Consider the following 18,325-nt stretch of genomic DNA (forward strand, 5'->3'; position numbering starts at 1 on the left):
GGGGAGCCTGAGAGAACGATGGTTACTTTAAGTAACTGGACAAAATGTAGCATTTAGTGTCTTAAGAAAAAAAAAAAGCATGATTTACTTAACTTCTGAGAAGATCCAATAAACCTACTGATCAGCTACAGTCACACCAGCCAAAAATTCACAAACTAGTCACCTCATCCACAGTACTGTTACTAGCCATTTCTAAAGCCACTCTTAATTATCTAAGTCCATTGAGCCTCCTCTATTTCAGATTTTAGTTTAACACACAAAATAAAACCAGTGACCAGGTTTTAAGCCATTGTGCCCAAGCTGCGGTATCTCAGTCACAGAAATTTTTCTCTTCCAGAAAAACAGAAATAAGTATGTTGAAGAGGAATTACAGAACAGTTCATGCAGTGCTCTACCGAGCTCTGCAAAAGCTGAAGAAAAGCAGAGCTCTAATCTTGTTTTTAAAGCAATGTCTTGATAAAAACAATGAAAGCCTTTGCATTCTAAGAATACTGTTTGTAATACCAACATCTTCTGCACAGTAAACACTGACCAGCAATCTCTCAGGCTGAGTTCCTATCCCAAAGAACTAGCCCTCAATTTCCACAGAATCCACACTGCTTATAAGCAAAAAGCTGTGAGAAACGCTAAGATTTATCACCTTCAGAAGGCAATGTAAAACTTGCAGCAAGTTTTCATTTTGAAATTAAGTTTGTATCCTTTTCATTCTGATCCTTAATTTGAAACCTGCAGGAATACTCTCACATTAAGAATCTACACCCTTTTTATTTGAAACTCCAGAACAACCACATAGGTCCAGTTGTAGGCAGTCTTAAACATGGTACAATTTTTCACCTGGCTTGTAAATTTACTGTTTATAGCACCACACTTACCTACCCTGATCAGGAAAATATGCACCTAGAAGACTGGTAGGTGGGATACCTCATAAAACAGGAAAGAAATCTCAGTTGCTCAGAGGCAGCCATGACCGTATCCCAAAGAACAAGCAGCAGAGTAGTTTGTGGGGTATCTGCCTGTCCCTACCTGTATTTTCCCAGTACAACTATCCTTAATACAGTTAGATTATTTACAAAATATTTTACAATATTTTGACCAATTGCTGAAATAATACATGTTCATCTAAAAAAATTTATTAATACAGTATGCAGTTGTTTTGTCACAGACCTTGATATAGAGACTGAACTTGTATCATATAACATATGTTAATAGAAAATTAAATATATTATACTACATGTACAAAAGATTAATACTATCTGAAAAACAAATGCACTGAACAGTGTTAATTTCGGGATTAACACTATTTGAAATTAGAAGATTACAAAAGTATTTTGTCACATTTCTTGAAAATATTTACATAGGCAAATCAGTTTTACAACTCAGGTAGCATGAATTGCATGCAACATACTGTTTTCTTTGCCTAAGATTAGAAAAAGCACTAAAAATCCAGAACACCAGAGTTGGGTCATGCTGACTAAACTTCTGACTGTGCATACAAAGACTAACGTTGTCCATACCGATTTTGCGCAGTTCTACTCCAGCCTTCCCACTAAGCTACCCAGTTCTGTCCCCGTCCTCCCACACGCACCTTCAAGGGTCAGTGATTTCACCACATGAAACTAAATGTTCATTAAACTGCTGCACTATGAACAAAAGACTTTGATATGTAGAGAGGTGTAAAAAGCCGTTAATGCTCCATGCTTCAATTTGTAAGAAGTGGGATTACTCTGATAGGATTAGAAAATACATCTCAAGCTTGCACATTTTATTTAAGCTTCCAGAAAACTTCCTAGTGTTGATTTAATTTTCTAGATCACTGCCTGCACCCAGCAGTGTCAGAAATTATAAGTTGAGAGTTCTAATTTCTTTCAAGTTTGGAATGCAATGTTGGGTTGTGAAGAGCCTAAGCTACATAAATATTTCAAAGGTAGGAGATGACTTGAAGGTATAAAAGAAAAAAGGGCAATTTCAAATTTGCTTTTATGTGCCAAAACCATAAAGGCTTCCTTTAAAGTACATACCTTCAGTTTTGTTCACACACATGACAACTTAAACCAATGAACTCAAGGGGCCACAGGCAGTATTTTTGCAAATGAATTAAAAGAAAACCCAAAAGTCATCGTATAAATTGTATGCTCAAGATGTGAAAAGATGTTATCTAGCAACACAACATCGACTTTGAGAAGGTTGTTACTCTAAACTGTGACACATACCACTGACACATGTCCAAAACACGCACCATAGTTCAGGTTCTTGATTTCAAGCTCACTTGCTTTGAGGTTAACAGCATCTTTAGGTAAAGCACCATTACCACACCTTCCTTCCTCTTAAAAATAAGCAGCATTATAGAGCAGCTGATGTCATCAACCAGTTCAAACCACTCTGAAACTACTATAGTATGGGCTAAACATGGAGCAAACTGACAATAAGTAGGCTTTCAGTCTCACTTATGCGACCCATTGAGATTACTCCAACCCCAGCATGTTCTCCAGAATGTTTAATTATAACACAGGATCAGGTTACTGTCCAAGTAAGCCCTGGCTGTGTGGCCCAAGAACACTCAGTACTTCTGTTTCTTTTGATAGGACATACAGGCCTCCTTGGGCAAACCAAATTGATTTCTGTTTTACACCAGTGTCCTTGCTGTTCAGCCGTTCATTCTGTATACTGCTTAGCTGCCATCCAGACTCTAGTCTAGAGCCAACTAAGCAGCTCCTTAAGAGACATGCAGATAGTACATGCCTGGATATAGAAAGTAAACAGGATAGAGTCACAGTTGTCAGTCCAAGGACAACAGGGGATTCTGGAGTGCCAATACCAGAAACAGCACAGACAAAAGCCTCCAAAGATAAGGCCCATCTCAACATTCACTAAGGATCACTTTTTAATGAATACTAACATTCTCTTCTCTTTTCTTCTTGAATTCTCTGGCTCTTAAACATTCAATGCAATACAGTAAGAGCCCAAACTGGGACTTCTCTAATTAGAATCATCCCTTTTTGGTGTTGTAGTTAAGACTTTTTTTTTCCCCCTCTCCCCAAAAAAGAGCAGCTTTCTTACCTTGTACACAAGAACAATGTTCCTGGTCATCATATAATGAACTTGCAATTATCAAAGCTATGTTTTGTTCCAAAAGAAAGGACTGTTCATTCCTTCTAGACTGCAGAAGCAGAAAGTTTAAGGATCACAGTTTATTTAGGACACTGCCATAGTCTTTTATCCTGGCTCAGAGTTACAGCACCGATAAAATAGTTTAAATTATTAAATATTTTTAAAATCTGTCAACTGTGGTATCAACGTACTTCTTTACAATGAACTATAAAATTTTTTGCATACTTACCCAATGCATTTTCTATTTGGAACCTCATTATTGAAGCATCTTGAAAAAATGGCTAAAACCCAGACCATGAGCCGGAAGACAATCCTTACTGCCCATTCTACAAGTCATTTGCAAGAGGATGCTAGTTAGAGATTAAGGGATTTAACAGCTAGCATGTTTTAAATTACTTATTACTTATTATTCCTCATATATATAGATATATATATCTTCTCAAAAAACACAAAAGAAAAAAACTATTCTGAGGTACTTTGAACATATACACAAAGTACAGCTCTACTGAACAAAGCACACTGCAGAAGATAGCCAAAGAATCCACTATTTCTGCTTATTACAGCAAAAAGGCAACAAAAAAGTTGCTTTACGACTTGCAGTCCAAATACAACCCCACCACCTAAGGGAGACCATGTTCCATGGGATTAGAGACATGCTGCCGATAACAGCAAAAAGCTGGGCTCAACATCCCAGTAATCCCTTCCTGTGTGTGGGAACTAACACTGATGATTTTTAAATTGGTCCCATCCTTGCTAAAGGGCTGCTACTCCAACTTTGCTATTAGAACAAGTCATTCCTATCCAGTTCCCAAGAAAATTAATGGCAGGATATAAAACAGAGCTGCTATTACTGTAATAAATTAGATTTCTGGAAGTAAAACAGATAATGTAAGATCACAAGGGAATGTTTTCTCATAGAATTATCCTTTCTGTACATATTTGCTGAAGATTAAACTGCAGTAGACTAAGGCTGCATCAACTGTGTGTGTTCACAAAACAAAAGATTAAGAAATTTGTGGAAGATATATGAAAGAACCTATATTATTCCTTCTGCCACAATCGGTATTCTAATATAAAGCATTTATATTATCACTGCTTCATCAGCTTGGATGCAAGTAATCAGTACAACTTCTTCCTTGTAGTTCGGAGAGCAGAAGCAATTTCAAATTGTGCAATTACTTGCCAAGCATTATAGATCAGTGTTTACTGAAAAAAAAAATCTTTATTTTCCTTTGCAACACACAGCAACGTAAGTTAGAGTTTTATGAATATTCCTCTCATTTCAAAGCATGTTCTTTGAGGTATAGGATTCTATTAAGTTTTTATTCATAATTCAGACCAACAAACCCTTCTCTTGCCTATGATGTTACATTAGATAAAGATTTGGAAAAAATTGTCTTAAAAATCCAGACTAAGAGTTATATAGGTATTTCTGAAACTAAACTGAAGGGGGTTTTTTTAACACACATTTTGTTTAAAAGTAAAAGGCTAGAAAATATCAAGAGTTCCAATTACAAAATGTTCTTAATATTTAGCAAACTAAAGATGCTTTCATGCAACCGATCAAATACTTATACCAATTCCCAAATGTTTTGTAAGTATTGATAAACTAATCCATAAATCTAGAAACAAGGAATTGAAATACAGATTAGGATAGTTTCCAAGAATATAACAATTCTACAGCTAAACCTGAACTGCCACTCACTTCCTCAGTTAAGATTATCCGCATGTGGCTCTTCAAATAGTAAATAATATCTATATAAAATTTAGAAAACATTAAATACTAAGTTTCATATGACTGTTGAACCCTCACATTATGAAAGGGGCTGGCCTAGAGCACAGCTCCAACAGCACAGCCCCAGCAGCCAGACACAGCATTTTGCCAACAGCAGGGCATACCAAAGAGGGCCAGCATCTCGTCTCAGAACAGCAAACACTTGCTCAGCAGTGGTGGTGCCACGGGGCACAGTCCCCAGCGACCAGTGGAGCAACTGTCCCTGTCACACCATAGGTGCCGACCCAGAGCGTGCTCCTGAGGGAGGATGCACCTGAGCAGGTCTGGGGCCCCTCGCTGAGGCAGCAGGAGCCAGACTACTTGCCTGCAGGAGGTGTGTGCTGGTGGAGTATGTGGTACCAAGTGAAGGAAATGTGGGAGGAGGTCAGCACACTGCGCAGATGACAAGAGATTGACTTTATCTTCTCCAAGACCCTGAAGCTTCAAATAGTCTGAACCCCCAACTGTGCTGAAGGAGGAGCAAGTAGGCTGCTTATTACTGTGAATCCAGCAAAGGCCTGCAGAGATGGTCAGGGAATTGGAGCATCTGACATACAATGAAAGGCTGAGAGAGATGGGGTTGGTTAGGCTCAAGAAGAAAAGGCTCAGGGGGAATCTTGTAAGTGTGCATAAATACCCGACGAGAGGAAGTAAAAGACTGAGCCAAACTCTTCTCAGTGGTATCCAGTCAAAGGACAAGGCAATGGGCACAAATTGAAATACAGAATTCCATTTAAATGTAAGAAAAATCTTTTTTACTGCGAGGGTAGTCGAACACCAGCACAGGCCAGCCACAAAGGCTGTGGAGTCTCCATCCTTGGAGATGGTCAAAACTCAACTGGGCAAGGTCCTCAGCAGCCTGCTCTAGTACATGTTGCTCCAAGCAGAGAGGCTACAGCCTTAACCATTTTGTTATCACCTGTAATTACTGAATTAACTCAAATTGGCTGAAAGAATAAATAGATAAATTATGCTATAACAGTTTGAGAACAGTCCATTACATTTCTTCATGCAGAACTAGCAACTGCATAAAAGGAAGAGAGACCGATCACATTTAAACTTCAAGTTGGCCTGTAACAACACACCTCTCAAGAGGCTAAAGAAATCAAATCATGAGAAAAAAGACAGAATACTATCAGGAAACTTAAAGTGCCTGGAGGCAAAGCAGACTAAGTTAAAATGAAATCATCTTTATGGATAGGCAAACAGCCCTAAGCACTGGTACATCTTGCTAAGTCTAAGGGGGTCTATTAATAAACATACACATTTTCCTAACTACCTTTTTAGACAGCAGTTATTTAGGCTAATTCAAAGATCAGGAAGGAGCCTCAAAGAATGGTAACCAAAATGGATGAATAAGATGACACTGAACAGACTACAGGGACCAATTAAGCAAAACGAAGCTGAAGAGTAAGGAGGAATGCACACTGGAAAACTTCAAAGTCAACTAAACTCCACTGAATGCAGGTATTAATAAAAAGCAGCAAGAAAAACGTTAAGTTATGTAAATAATGCAAACTAGATAGCACAATGTCATCACAGTACATCATGTCATGCTGTAAACCAGCAGAGCCTCACTTGGAATCCGACACACAGTACCTTTCTTCTCCATACTACAGAAGGTTAAAGAAGCATCAGAGACGATGGCAAAGAAATAACATTAATTGAGAGTATGAAAAATGTTCCACATGGAACAAAACCGTTAAGACTTGAAAGATTGAAAGGAAAAGACATAACGAGACACATGCATGAAAAAAATATATATGTACACACACCAGTCCCAAGCCACTTTGTCTGAAAGCAGAACGGCAGATGACAGACCAGCAAGACATCTAGATAAAGCATCTTCAAAATGAAGGACAGAAAAGTTTCTTCTGCTACTTGTAAACCAAACCAAGTTTGTCTTCACCCATCTGCAGAACAGCCTAACCACATGATATTGGTGATTACTTTGACTAGAAACGAGAGCGCTCAATAAAGAGATTTTACACACACCCTTTAGAAATTGCCATTTAAGGATGAGACTGGAAAACAGTTTTAATGCTATCTGAAGAACCATCAAACAAGCCATTCTCTTATGAATAAAAAATAAGACAATAAAAAAATTTTCATTTTAATTTTTTTTAAAGATGTTTTAAACTATTTTAACCTCATCTTTAAGAACTCTTTCATTACTTTGATGCATGTAACTAGTATAGCTACAGGCAGAAACTAACCACATTTAGCTTTAGAGTTGTAACAATGTAATAGCTTTAAGACAACTTCATCTTTACTGATAAGGTTACACTAACAGCAAATTACCCCGCAGGACATTCAATAGCATTTTGTTTTCAACCAACTTTTCACCTCATGAATAAAGCACAGTAAAAACATAGTATTTAGGCGGGTTTGGTTGAAGGAGATTTTAGAGGATACAGTTTTGTCTAAAAGGCAGCATGCAAAAGCTCATAACTTCAGGCTCATGCATTTGATGAAGAGTGGTGGCAACAGCCAGCCATCTTTAGAGTTTTACAGGGATGTTTCATCCCTGTGAAATTAAAGTACTGCCTCTAAAGAAGTCCACAAAAGTAAACTGGTAACTAGCTTTCAGACACATTAGGAAAATTACTCTCCTTAATTAAGCAACTTGTTGCAAGTTAAATCTGCAGTTGGAACAGGAAGAGATCTAACCAATGTGAACTCCAACAAGAGGAAAAACACAAAAAGACAACTTAACTATCAGGCACAAGGCTAATCAGTCTGCAAACTAGTTATCAAGAGTACAAGAGAAATGCTCCAGAGCTGGAGGCATAAAGACATATCTGCATGTGTATATGCATAAACAGTAGTGGTAGTAACTATTCTGTCCTAAAGAGAGACAGCATACCAAAGAAACTACCTTCAACTTTCCAGTTTGACCCAGTCATAATTTCAACTACTCCAGAGCCTTCATTTACATACATATTTATAACCGCAAAGCCAGGTCAGAAGAGTACAAAAATATGACTGCAGCTGAATAAAATGAATTGTTACTTTTACATCAGGTTAGTTTTCTGCCAATCTGCTCCCATTGCTGGTTCCCTGCACTGGTTTCAATGGCCACACAAACATGGGAAGGAAGCCTGACTACAGCAGCACCGGTATTCATTGGTCCAAGTTTTTGTGGAACTACATCCTTCACTGCAACATAATCCTTATTGACCAAACTGTTACATAGTAGCGTGCTTTCTTGTACCTCACACAAGTTAGTTGTGTGCTCTGATAACTTTTATGTTCCAAATTTGATTTATTCCTTCTTAAAAAAAACCAACCACAGATAAAAAGTCAACTGCTCTCTCATAAGCCATGTGACAGTTCCAGCTTGCCAAGCTTCCCAATTTACTGGAAACCACATCCCATAGAATCAGAGGTGAAAGTGTGGTTATGAAGGTTACAGAGCAAAGTTTTGAATGATAACAAAACTGCTGATGGTGTTTTGATCTCTGAAGCAAAGCTCAGGAAGATAGCAAAATATTCAAGGAAAGAGTAAAGGGAAAACTTCTCAAGTGCAAATTGTCCTGTTAAATTAAAAAGCCAGCCCTGCTTAGCAAAATTAAGTTACCATACATGGTAGTGGTTCGCTTGTTCTCAAGACCTCTGTAGTCATCCAACATCATTGTCGCAGTATCCGAGTCATGGCCTGGTTATGAAGCAAAGGCAGAATTCTCCTCCCTGCCCTACTGGACCCACAGCAATCCAGCTCCAAGAGTCCCAATGGTGCTGATGGTGTTAAGCCAGCTCAATGAACTACCAACCATTCTGATATCCAGATACACCACCAAAGGCTGCACCTTGCAAAGTCAAACCAAGGGAGATGCGTACAAGCATATGGATGACCAGTTCAGGCCCACTGATGCACTGTCTTCTAGTAACAGTTGCTAATATAAAATAAACATGAGGATGCAGAGCAGTAAAAACAGTATATACGCTCACTGTGCAGGGCTATTTGTACAAGTGAAGATGAACAAACATCGAGGATAACAGAACCAGCATTGTAAATCATAGAAAGAGGAGTAATCAAACTAGTAGAACTAGTATTTTTATCTGCCTTTTTTTTATAAAACCCAGTATTTTTCTCTGTTGCCACTAGTATCTTAGTATTTATTTGGCTTTTGAAAACAGGTATGTGTACATACACACACAAAAGCCTATACAGTAGAGGCACCTACCAAGAGAGCACAACACAGGACTAGATGGGGCTTGCACACCAGATCTCTAACCAAGGTAACACAGGGGCTGGCTCAGGGCTCCACAGCCCTCTGTGCCAACGCCAACAGGGAGAGGAACCAAGCGCTCTTCCTGCCAGGACCTGGACTGGCCCCGGGGCCCGATCCTTTCCCTTCAAGGACAAGCAGACTACAATTGCGTTTGAATGCTATTTCCAAGGACTAAGAGCCTCCCCTATTTCATTGCCATTGTGTTTTTTCCACCCAACCTGTTCCTCAAACACAATGAGCTATAAACAAATGAACGGAGTAGTTTCCTGAGACTTCAGGCACATCTTTCTAGAAGTTTTATACTTATGTTGGGGACTCTTCCTCTTGTGTAGTTGTGCATCAATTACCTTTTGAACAAAAAACTGGCTACACAAGGAAACAAAGGAAATGCTTATATAGCGCACTACACAAGGAAAGAAGCGAGCTTTTTACTAATACGAATACCAAAATATCGTATGCTAGTTATGTTCAAAATTTTTCATAAAAATTATGGATTATAATCAGATGCCCCTTGAAGAAACTTGTGAACCCTTTATAACCCACAGCAGAATTTTTTCCATTAACACTCCTAAATCCTGCAACAATGTTAATTATAGTTATTAATCTTATTTATCGACTGCTGATGCTGCATTCCAGAGACAGCCTCGCTGCCTTGATTGTACTTTTGGTTCCTTCCACTCCTTATCTGCAAGGCAGAGTCATTTCTTGACTACAGCCTCCTCCCATTTTGCCTTTGATACTGATAAATCCATCCAGCTACTAAAAGTAACAAAAAAAAGCACATACTGTGATTACTTAATTCCCTCCCATTTTGCCTTACATAGAGATAGGCATCCATTATTAAGAGATTACAAAATGTTATTAGGAGATAACGAAAATGGCACGTACTACAGTCTACTTAATTCCTCTTTCTGAGGAAAACACCAGGCAAGAGACAACTACCACTTGGTCCCAGAAGAGCAGGCACACAAAAACCTCTGGCAACACACATGCTTCTGGCAACAGCTAAGTAATCTTGTAGTTAAAGAAGTCGAATTCTGTGGTGCTCTGGATCAACTGCAAGATTCCACAGACACCTGGGATCCCAGGATAGATTATCTGGAATATTCATGCCTCTCAAAAATCAGCATTTCAGATTTTAAATAAATAATTTTTTTCAGAAGGATTAGAATATTAATCTTTGTATTCCAAAGCAAAACCACACAGCAAGAAAACTTTCATTACAAATCCCAGTTTTCAAATTCATTAAGCCCGACTCAGACTCAAGTTTCCACTGCCAGTTGAGCCACAATCAGTCTGAACACAAGAGACTAACTCGATTAAGTACTATAATCAATACCATGGGAATGATCAGGCTAGGGTTTTCTCTAACACTAAAATCGTACTGACTTCATCCCATTAGCCATTCTTTTTCTTTCTACAGCATGCCAGCTCATCCATCAGTGTTCAATAAGAGCTACACTAAGCGCAATTTGCCATTTCTGGTCATATCTCCCCTTTATGGCAAGCTAAATATTGTATCAGAATTTGTTTATTTCAGTTCACTCTTGGTCCTGTCTTCAACAAGATAAAAAAATAGCAGACAAACAGTTTCTAGGCGATGAAATTCAACATTAAGGAACAAAAAGTCCTGCTTGATAGCTACCGCTTAGCCCTTATGGTGCCCAGCCTCATTAGGTTACTTTCAGGTATTAAAAGGAAGGACACCTTTTTATCTGTTGTTCTGCTGTTTACAGGAGGCATTTCTGTATTTGCAGTCCTCCTCCTTCACATGCACACAAGTCATCTAGTCAAGGCAGCTATCTCATGCCATTTCCCCCAACTTAAACCCATTTGGATTAAAAAAAAAAAAAAAAATGTGTCTTCCGCATTACCCAAACCAGATTACATCTGACAGAGCAAACCAAAATGCATCTGTAGCTTTTTATTTTTTTTAATAAAGTAAAAAAGAAAGTGATGTAGGAGGTGCTGGCTGCATCCAGGACTCAGAACTCTTGCTGCTCTTCTAAGCAGGATGCAAAACAACTGGGCTCTAAAGTCAGGTTACATTTCCCGCCACCCCCCCCTCTTTTCTACAGTTGGGCAAATTTTCAAAAACATGGGTGGAGCACACCTGCAATCTCACCTCACTTAAACATCAGTGGTACAATTACTCTTCTGGAAGGTAAGAGATAATAATTCCAGTCCTCCTCTTGTTGACTGTTTTGACTACTGCACTATTACCTAAAAGTCTTTTTTTTTTTTTTTTTTTTTTAAGTACAAGAAGACTATTTTGAGAGATTGTTACTAGATAACAGAAAAAGCAATTACACCTCTGTACCATGAACAGACAGAGCATCATTCATGTGCTTCTGCATTTCTGACTGGCCAGTGGCTCCCAGGTCAGTATGCAAATGTTCACAGCACCTCCTCTGAATAACCTCGTTCTTCTGTACAGGCTAAAGAGCCTAGGCACCTACTTCTGGATGGGCATTTCCCTTCTGTGAAGCAAGCACTGCCACACCTGATGTGTAGACATACATAGCTTCCCATCTTTCTAGCTCAAGAAGACGAAGCAATACACCTTGTACATCACCACAAACAGTTCTAACGCTTGGAGAGCACATCACTTAATGCTCCACCAGCACAGTTTTCCAGCTTTCTTACTTCAGTGTAAACAGCTGCCCTGGTTTTCCACTTCAGACGAAAATATTGTTATTAAGTCAGGGGAGGAAAATTAGCTGCTTTGTCTCCTACATCTCAGCTTTAGGCCCACTTATCCCAATATTTAAGGAAGACATAAATTTCAGAACTCTTTTAAAGGTCTGTAACACCATTCTGTACTGACAAAGTTTCCTAGAAGGCTTACACCTCTGCAGGGCTATGCAGCTGGAACACCTTTTTTTAGTAAGGAAGAAAAGCAAAAAAGACAATGTTTGGGGTTTTTTTTAATATTTCATTTTAATATTTTAATATATAAGCTACCTTTTAAATAAGCCAACTTTATTTATTATTTACTATAATAAATTATTATAATTATTAATTCATTATTATTGTGAGAGCCAAAACGTGCATTTCCTCAACTTACAAAGTCAAAGCACAAGACACTTTTCAAAGAGAACTTACATAAAATAAAACAGAATATATGCTCACCTTTGAATTAATTGATACTTATGTGTCTAGAACTATTTAGATTAGTAAAGGCAGAGTGGAGATTTGATTCTGATAATACTGTTATGTTTTTAGAGTGTAGTAAACATCATTAACTTTACTGGTGAGTTTGGGGATGTTGGTTACAGCAGCAAATCCGCCCATCAAAATGCTGGTTTTAGCAACTGTTAAGCCCATTATTTCCGTATTTTAAGTGCCGCTATACCCCACTGTTATTTAATCATTTAGACTAGTCATTAGCTAACGGGGGCGGGAGAATAAAACTTTCTGGGAGCAAGAGTATATGCATTTTTCCCCATCATGCACAACGACAGATGCCTAAAAATACTGCTGTGGAAGGAGTCCGAGCGTACCTGCTTCTCCCTCTGCAGCTTCTCCCCCGATGTCCCAGGAGCTTGCTGCCCCAAGACCCGCCTCTGGGGCACGGCTGTGAGCGCAAACCCTGGCAGGGAGGAGAGAGGGGCTCCTCTTCGCCTCGATGAGGCGAGCGTTTCCGAGTCCCTCGGCCCAGCTCCACGTGCTGGCGGCGGGGCAGGCTCCGGCCCGGCCCCCACGCCCGCCCCGAGGGGTCTCGCTGCCTGCGGAGCCCGCGGCCGCCCCGGCCTTGCCAGCCCCGCGGGGCACGGACGCTGACAGCCGGGGCGGCTGCACCGCGGGCAGTGAGAGCTCCCGGCCGGGGCGCCTTCTCCGCCCGGGCTGGGGGAAGGGAAGGCCCGAGGCGGAAAGGGCTGGAAGCCACCCCGACCCCTTCCCTCGCCGCCCCTCACCTGTTTTGAACGCCAGCTGCTTGTCCTCGCCGCCGCCGAAGAGCTGGAGCATGGAGACGAAGAGGACCCCGCACGAGTTCTGGATGCCGAAGACGGCGCCGTTGCACCACATGGCGGCCAGCATCACCACCCAGCCCCAGCCGCCCTCGGGGGGCTCAGGCGCCGCGCTCCCGGAGCAGCCCGCGCTCCCGGGGGCCTCCGTCGCCGCCGGGGGCTGGGCCCCGCTCTCGCCGCTCGGCGCGGCCGGGCTGTCGCTCCCGGGGCACCACTCGCCGCCGTTCTCCCGCCGCGGCTCCACCACCACCACCGTCGCCGCTGCCTCCGGCGCGCTGGGCAGGGGGGCGGCGGCGGGGTCCTCCGCGCCCTGCGGCGCCGGCTGCTCGCTCACCGGCGCCATCCTCAGCCGCGCCGCGCCGCTCCCGCCTTCTTCTTCTTCTTCCTCCTCCTCCTCGCGACCTCTCGGCCCCCCCCGCCTCAGCCCCTCGTCGCGGGAGCTGCGGGCATCCTGCGGCGCTCGGTCGGTCGGTCTGTCTGTTTCTGTGTGTGCGCGCGAGCGAGGCCACCCCGTCGGAGCGCACGCCCACCCGCCCCACGCACACGCCCCGGTTTTCGCGCCGCGCCGCGCACCGAGGGGTGCCCGGTCGCCGCCGCTTTATTTTAAAAGGGGGGCTCCCGTGGGGGCGTCAGCGGCACGAGGGCTTTCCTCGGCGCCGATTGGCTGAGGGGAGGGAGGCGGGGGGGGGGAGCGAGGGAAGGGCGGCGGAGCCACGCTCCTCTCCCCGCTGCCCCTCCCGCCCTCTGCTGCTTCAGAGGAGGGGGTGGGGCGGGGCCCGGCCGGGCCGCGGCGTGTCGGCGATAAGAGCGGGTGTCGCGGCCCCTTGGCACCGCCGCCGCCGCTGGTCGGGGAGGGGAAGCGGGGTGCGGGGGCGGGCGGGGGCGCGAGGCTGGAAGTCAACGGTTAACGGCCGCCGCTCGCGCTGGGCGGGAGGCGAGCGCCTCAAGTCTCCACACACAGGTACCGCACGCTGGCCTCGGCGGGGAGAGCAGTAAACAAGCCCCTGGCCCCGCTCCCAGAGCGAGTGAGTTCCCCGTGAGGCAGGGCAGTTACACCCAGCGGTGTCCTGCTGCGGCTACCCTTTCTCGGCAGCCGTGAACTGAGGGAAGGTCTGAAACTCCCTCCCCGGCGGTTTGCTCACAACAACCGAGTAAAGCAAAACCACCCCGAAGCGCTGAGCGAGGGGCGCCGCTCCGCGCCTTCCCCGCGTGCGCTGACAGCCGTTACTCTCCCCTCACGGCCGTCGCTCGGCCCTGCCCGGCGCTCGCTGGCCCCCAGGGAGGTCTCCATCGCCCACCCTGCCTCCAGAGGGGAGGGCCCGGGCTCTGGGCTGTCGGCCCCGGTACGGAGCCGCCCCGCTCGAGGGCCCTCGGGGCATCCGCCGTCCCCAGGGAGCAGCTCTCCGGGACTGCTCTCCACCTCCCCTTAGCACTTTTCCAGGGGTGACCGTGGTGAAACCGTTTCTCCCCGGTTGTCTTCTTTTTTTTTTTTTTTTTTTTTTTTTTACAAAAGAAGAGAAAATACTTCACTTGCACACCTCATGTTTCCCGCTTGCACAGAAGCATCAGCTCTTGACCTTTCCTCCGCACAGCCAGCGAACTGAGAGGATAGGGAAAGCTGAGGTCATGAGTATTAAGTGACAAGCTTTTTGACTGGCGATCCCGCTTCTAAACTCTCAACTGCACATCTGGTTATGTGTTTGGCAACTACTTAACGCTTTAAGCAGTTTGGGCCTGATGAGGAAGAGGAGCTTCTTGAGAGAAAATCAGCAGATTAAACCTGGATACTTCGTCCTTCCTCATGAGACCTGGGGGGCTCAAAGCAGCCTCTTGCATTCATACGCCATCCCCGTTTCTTTCATCAGAACCCGGGCTGCTACTGCTAACATCTGTCGCGCCATCCAACTCCCGTGCCTGCCTTTTAAAGCCTCTTCCTCCGTTTTTGACCCTGAATCACCTTCTCCCACCTACCTACCAGTGGCCACATGGGGAAACAAAACTTAGTCCAAAATAAAGCACAGATTCTTAAGACCGTGCCTTGTTTAGCACAAATTACTCAGTCGCTCTCCACATAAAAAGTAGTAGCTAAAGAAAGAAAACCATATAATGACGGAATGAAAGCCTGTGTGATAATGCACATTGAATGGGTGTCAGCTTTAAGAATGCTTGGCTTTTGGAATTAATTGACCTTTGGATTTTTATATCTGCATGTTTAGTGTCCTCCAATTTGTTTTAAAATAAGTTAATTTTTTTTAAAAAGTTTACAAATACATTTATGATAATAATGAAGTGCATTTTATAGATGCACTAATCTTGCTGCATACTCCTTTTGTCTTGTTAACCATGCCCATCTAAGCTAAACATAAAAACATTACACATACAGATACAACAGCGGTGGAATACGGAAAAAAATAAAAGCCCATAACAAAATACAATAAAGCTGTATGAAAGACATAATAATTGTCAAAGCAAAGAGAGAACTTTTGGCCGACCACTGAAAAACACATCTGTTCCCCCCAAGGAACAAGTTTTAATGCTTATGAAAAACCCCAAGCCTATCATAAGCTTAAATATGCTCAGAATATTTCGTAAGCAATTTAGCATGCAAAAGTTAACACTTTACATTCTCCAGCAAGTCTTTGTCCAAATCTATTGAGCTTTTGTACAAAAAATCAAGCTTCGCCCCCCACAATATAACATTTTTGAACAGTTACGACACAGCAAACCTTTTTTGGACCCAGGTTCAATCTTCATTACATTTGCCAGCAATGATTAACTTAATTAAACTTTCGGTCGCATAGGAATAAACACGGGCAAAATCCAAGACTGGATCTGAATGTGACCGATCAGAAGGGGCTCAGTTCTGCAAGCGCTTAAATATGTTTCTAACTTTCAGTTAGACGCCTCAGATTACTTCAGCTGCTTTCCTGAATGGGGGCTGTGACCTGTATAATAGAGAGTCAAATCAGCTTCAGGGAAGAACCACGTATTTCTTCTGGTTTGGGCAGCGTTCAGTTAACCACAAGACTAATTCCTTCTCCACGTGTTTTTCAATATAATATTTATGTACTGTGGTTTCATTTCCCATAAACACTGTCCATGACTCCCCTCGCCTTTTTAAGATAAAGGATGAGTTTTTTCAAAAAAAAAAAAAAAAAACATTGTGAACGTATCGTGTGCAACTTCTGGACTTTTTTGAAAATAATAGATTCTATTTTCCAGTTGTTAAGTGTTTCTTTTCCCCCCCGATTAGTATGAAATAACTATTTTCCCTTTCTCCTCACATTGTTGGGAATGGAGAGTCACAAAATCTGATTCTCCAGCACATACAATTTTTATCAATTTGATGGCTATAACTATTCTGCATGTTCCTTCAGGATTCTGTAGCTTATTGTCCTGTTGCTGTTTATCTAAACTAAAAAAAAAAAAAAAAAAAGTTTCTATTATCAAAAAATTAGGGCACATAGGGCCTTCCTTTACAGGCTCTTTCTAGAAGCCTTAAGTAGGTATCTAGGGAAACTTTGTACCTCTTTGCTCTTTGGTACACGCTGCTCCTGTCAAGAACTAAGTCTCTTCCCTTTCCAGAGAGGTCTCCTGAGATCTCAGCTATTTCCCTAGTAGTTCCCAAGAACAAGAACAATAAAGGCTCACTCTTCACAGTCAGACAATTTTCAATCCCCAGCTTCCATAGAAAATGTTACTCTGCAAACAGAACGTGGGCAGGTTTGACTTCAGTTTGATTTCTAAAGTTTTTGTGACCCTAATAATTCGCAATAAAAGCATTGGCTTTTAAATTCTTGATATCAAAGAATTTAAAAAAAAAAGACTATTTGAAATTGAAAAAAAAAAAAAAGACTAACTCTGGAAAGATATGTAAAAGCAAGGCCACCCTTGTGGCTCTGTTGTTTGAGCCCTGCACGATCACAAGAAAAATAGCTAAAAAAGAAGGGGAAAAGGAAGGAAGACAGGCATGAGGGAATTGCCATAAAAATAGTGAAAATAAAGAGATTACAGACTTGTATACAGGTAACTGTATCTATTTCAGCTAAATTGTTGTTATGAGCAAGGGAAAAAAAAAGTCATAAAACCATCACCAAAACAGAGAGGACAGTGAAAAAAATCAGCTGAGAACGGATAAGCTGAGAAACGTGATGTGAGAAACACCTTGGTTTTGTCTAAGATTTCTTGATAGCAATTTACTTATTTCGCATGTTTTATTAGTACCCTACAGCTGATAAAACGAACAAACAGCGATTGTGCATGCAAAAGACATAACGCTCGGGACAGACATCTGCTGTGGTGGTACTTAGGTTATGCCTGGTTTAGGATCAATACGTAAAACGGCAGTGCCAAAGGAGGAATTTGCCCTGTCAGTTGTGGGCTCTCAAAAGCCACACACCAGGAAATGGCATCTTCCGCAACCCTACCTGAAATTCTAGCCAGCTCCCTATTAAAAATTCACTCGCTTTCTCACAAGGTGTTGAAAATAGACCGATACTTCAGTAGCTCTCACATGCAGCAGTTTCTTCGACCGTAAGGAATGTTTCGATTGCCACCTACTTTAAAAAAAACTTTACCTATATAATTGAAGTATGCTGTTAGTGACACACCAAGACAGCTTTTTCCATAAATCCTTTTATTTGTACGAGCATTTCAAAATTATGTAGTATTCGGCAAAGGTAAAGCGGACAGGATACCAAGCCCGAAGAGTACACGTTCAGAGAGTTTAATTCTTCCTTCTTCTGTTGATCTGACTAGAATTTACCCAGTAATCAGTGAAAAGGGTATGCCTACATCATCCAGGGAAAAAAAAAAAGGTCTTTGGTTAAATGCCTAACTTTGTCACAGATTTGCAACACGCGGTACAATAGATGCAAACCCAAGAAAGACGGGCACTGTACAGAGAGGACATGAGGCTAACACAGCGTTATGCGACCACTTAGACTAATGCATGCTCTTGACGATTAAGCCTTTTTGTTGTTTAATTTTCAGCTAGTATTAATAATGCACCTATTCAACAGAAGGATTTGGCCTTAAGTCAGAAAGATGAGATAAACAGGATAACGATTAAAACACAAAAGCATACGGTATCACCAACTGCACGAAGATCAACATCAGATGAAATCCCATTCAGTAAGCAGTGTTTATGCCTCTCTCAGCCAGACAGGATGTTCTACGGATGTTTCAGACTGGGCTCCAGCTGAGCAGCGTGAAGTACAGGGACTGCGTCTCACTGC

At 42.3% G+C, this 18,325-nt stretch overlaps 1 protein-coding gene across 1 annotated transcript in view; it reads right to left on the bottom strand.

Annotated features, from left to right (window-relative positions):
- SLC16A10 (solute carrier family 16 member 10) overlaps positions 1-13,576 on the bottom strand; it is a 77,698-nt gene extending 64,122 nt beyond the window's left edge. The window contains exon 1 of the mRNA XM_087775679.1: positions 13,035-13,576. Coding sequence (XP_087631805.1) covers positions 13,035-13,431 — 397 coding nt within the window. The 5' untranslated portion in view covers positions 13,432-13,576. The remainder of the gene's footprint in view (positions 1-13,034) is intronic.
- Between the last annotated feature and the right edge of the window lie 4,749 nt (positions 13,577-18,325).

The sequence above is a fragment of the Nipponia nippon genome, unplaced genomic scaffold (assembly GCF_047370975.1).
Source record: "Nipponia nippon isolate SJK-2023a ecotype South Korea unplaced genomic scaffold, ASM4737097v1 scaffold_4, whole genome shotgun sequence".
Taxonomy (NCBI): Eukaryota; Metazoa; Chordata; class Aves; order Pelecaniformes; family Threskiornithidae; genus Nipponia; species Nipponia nippon.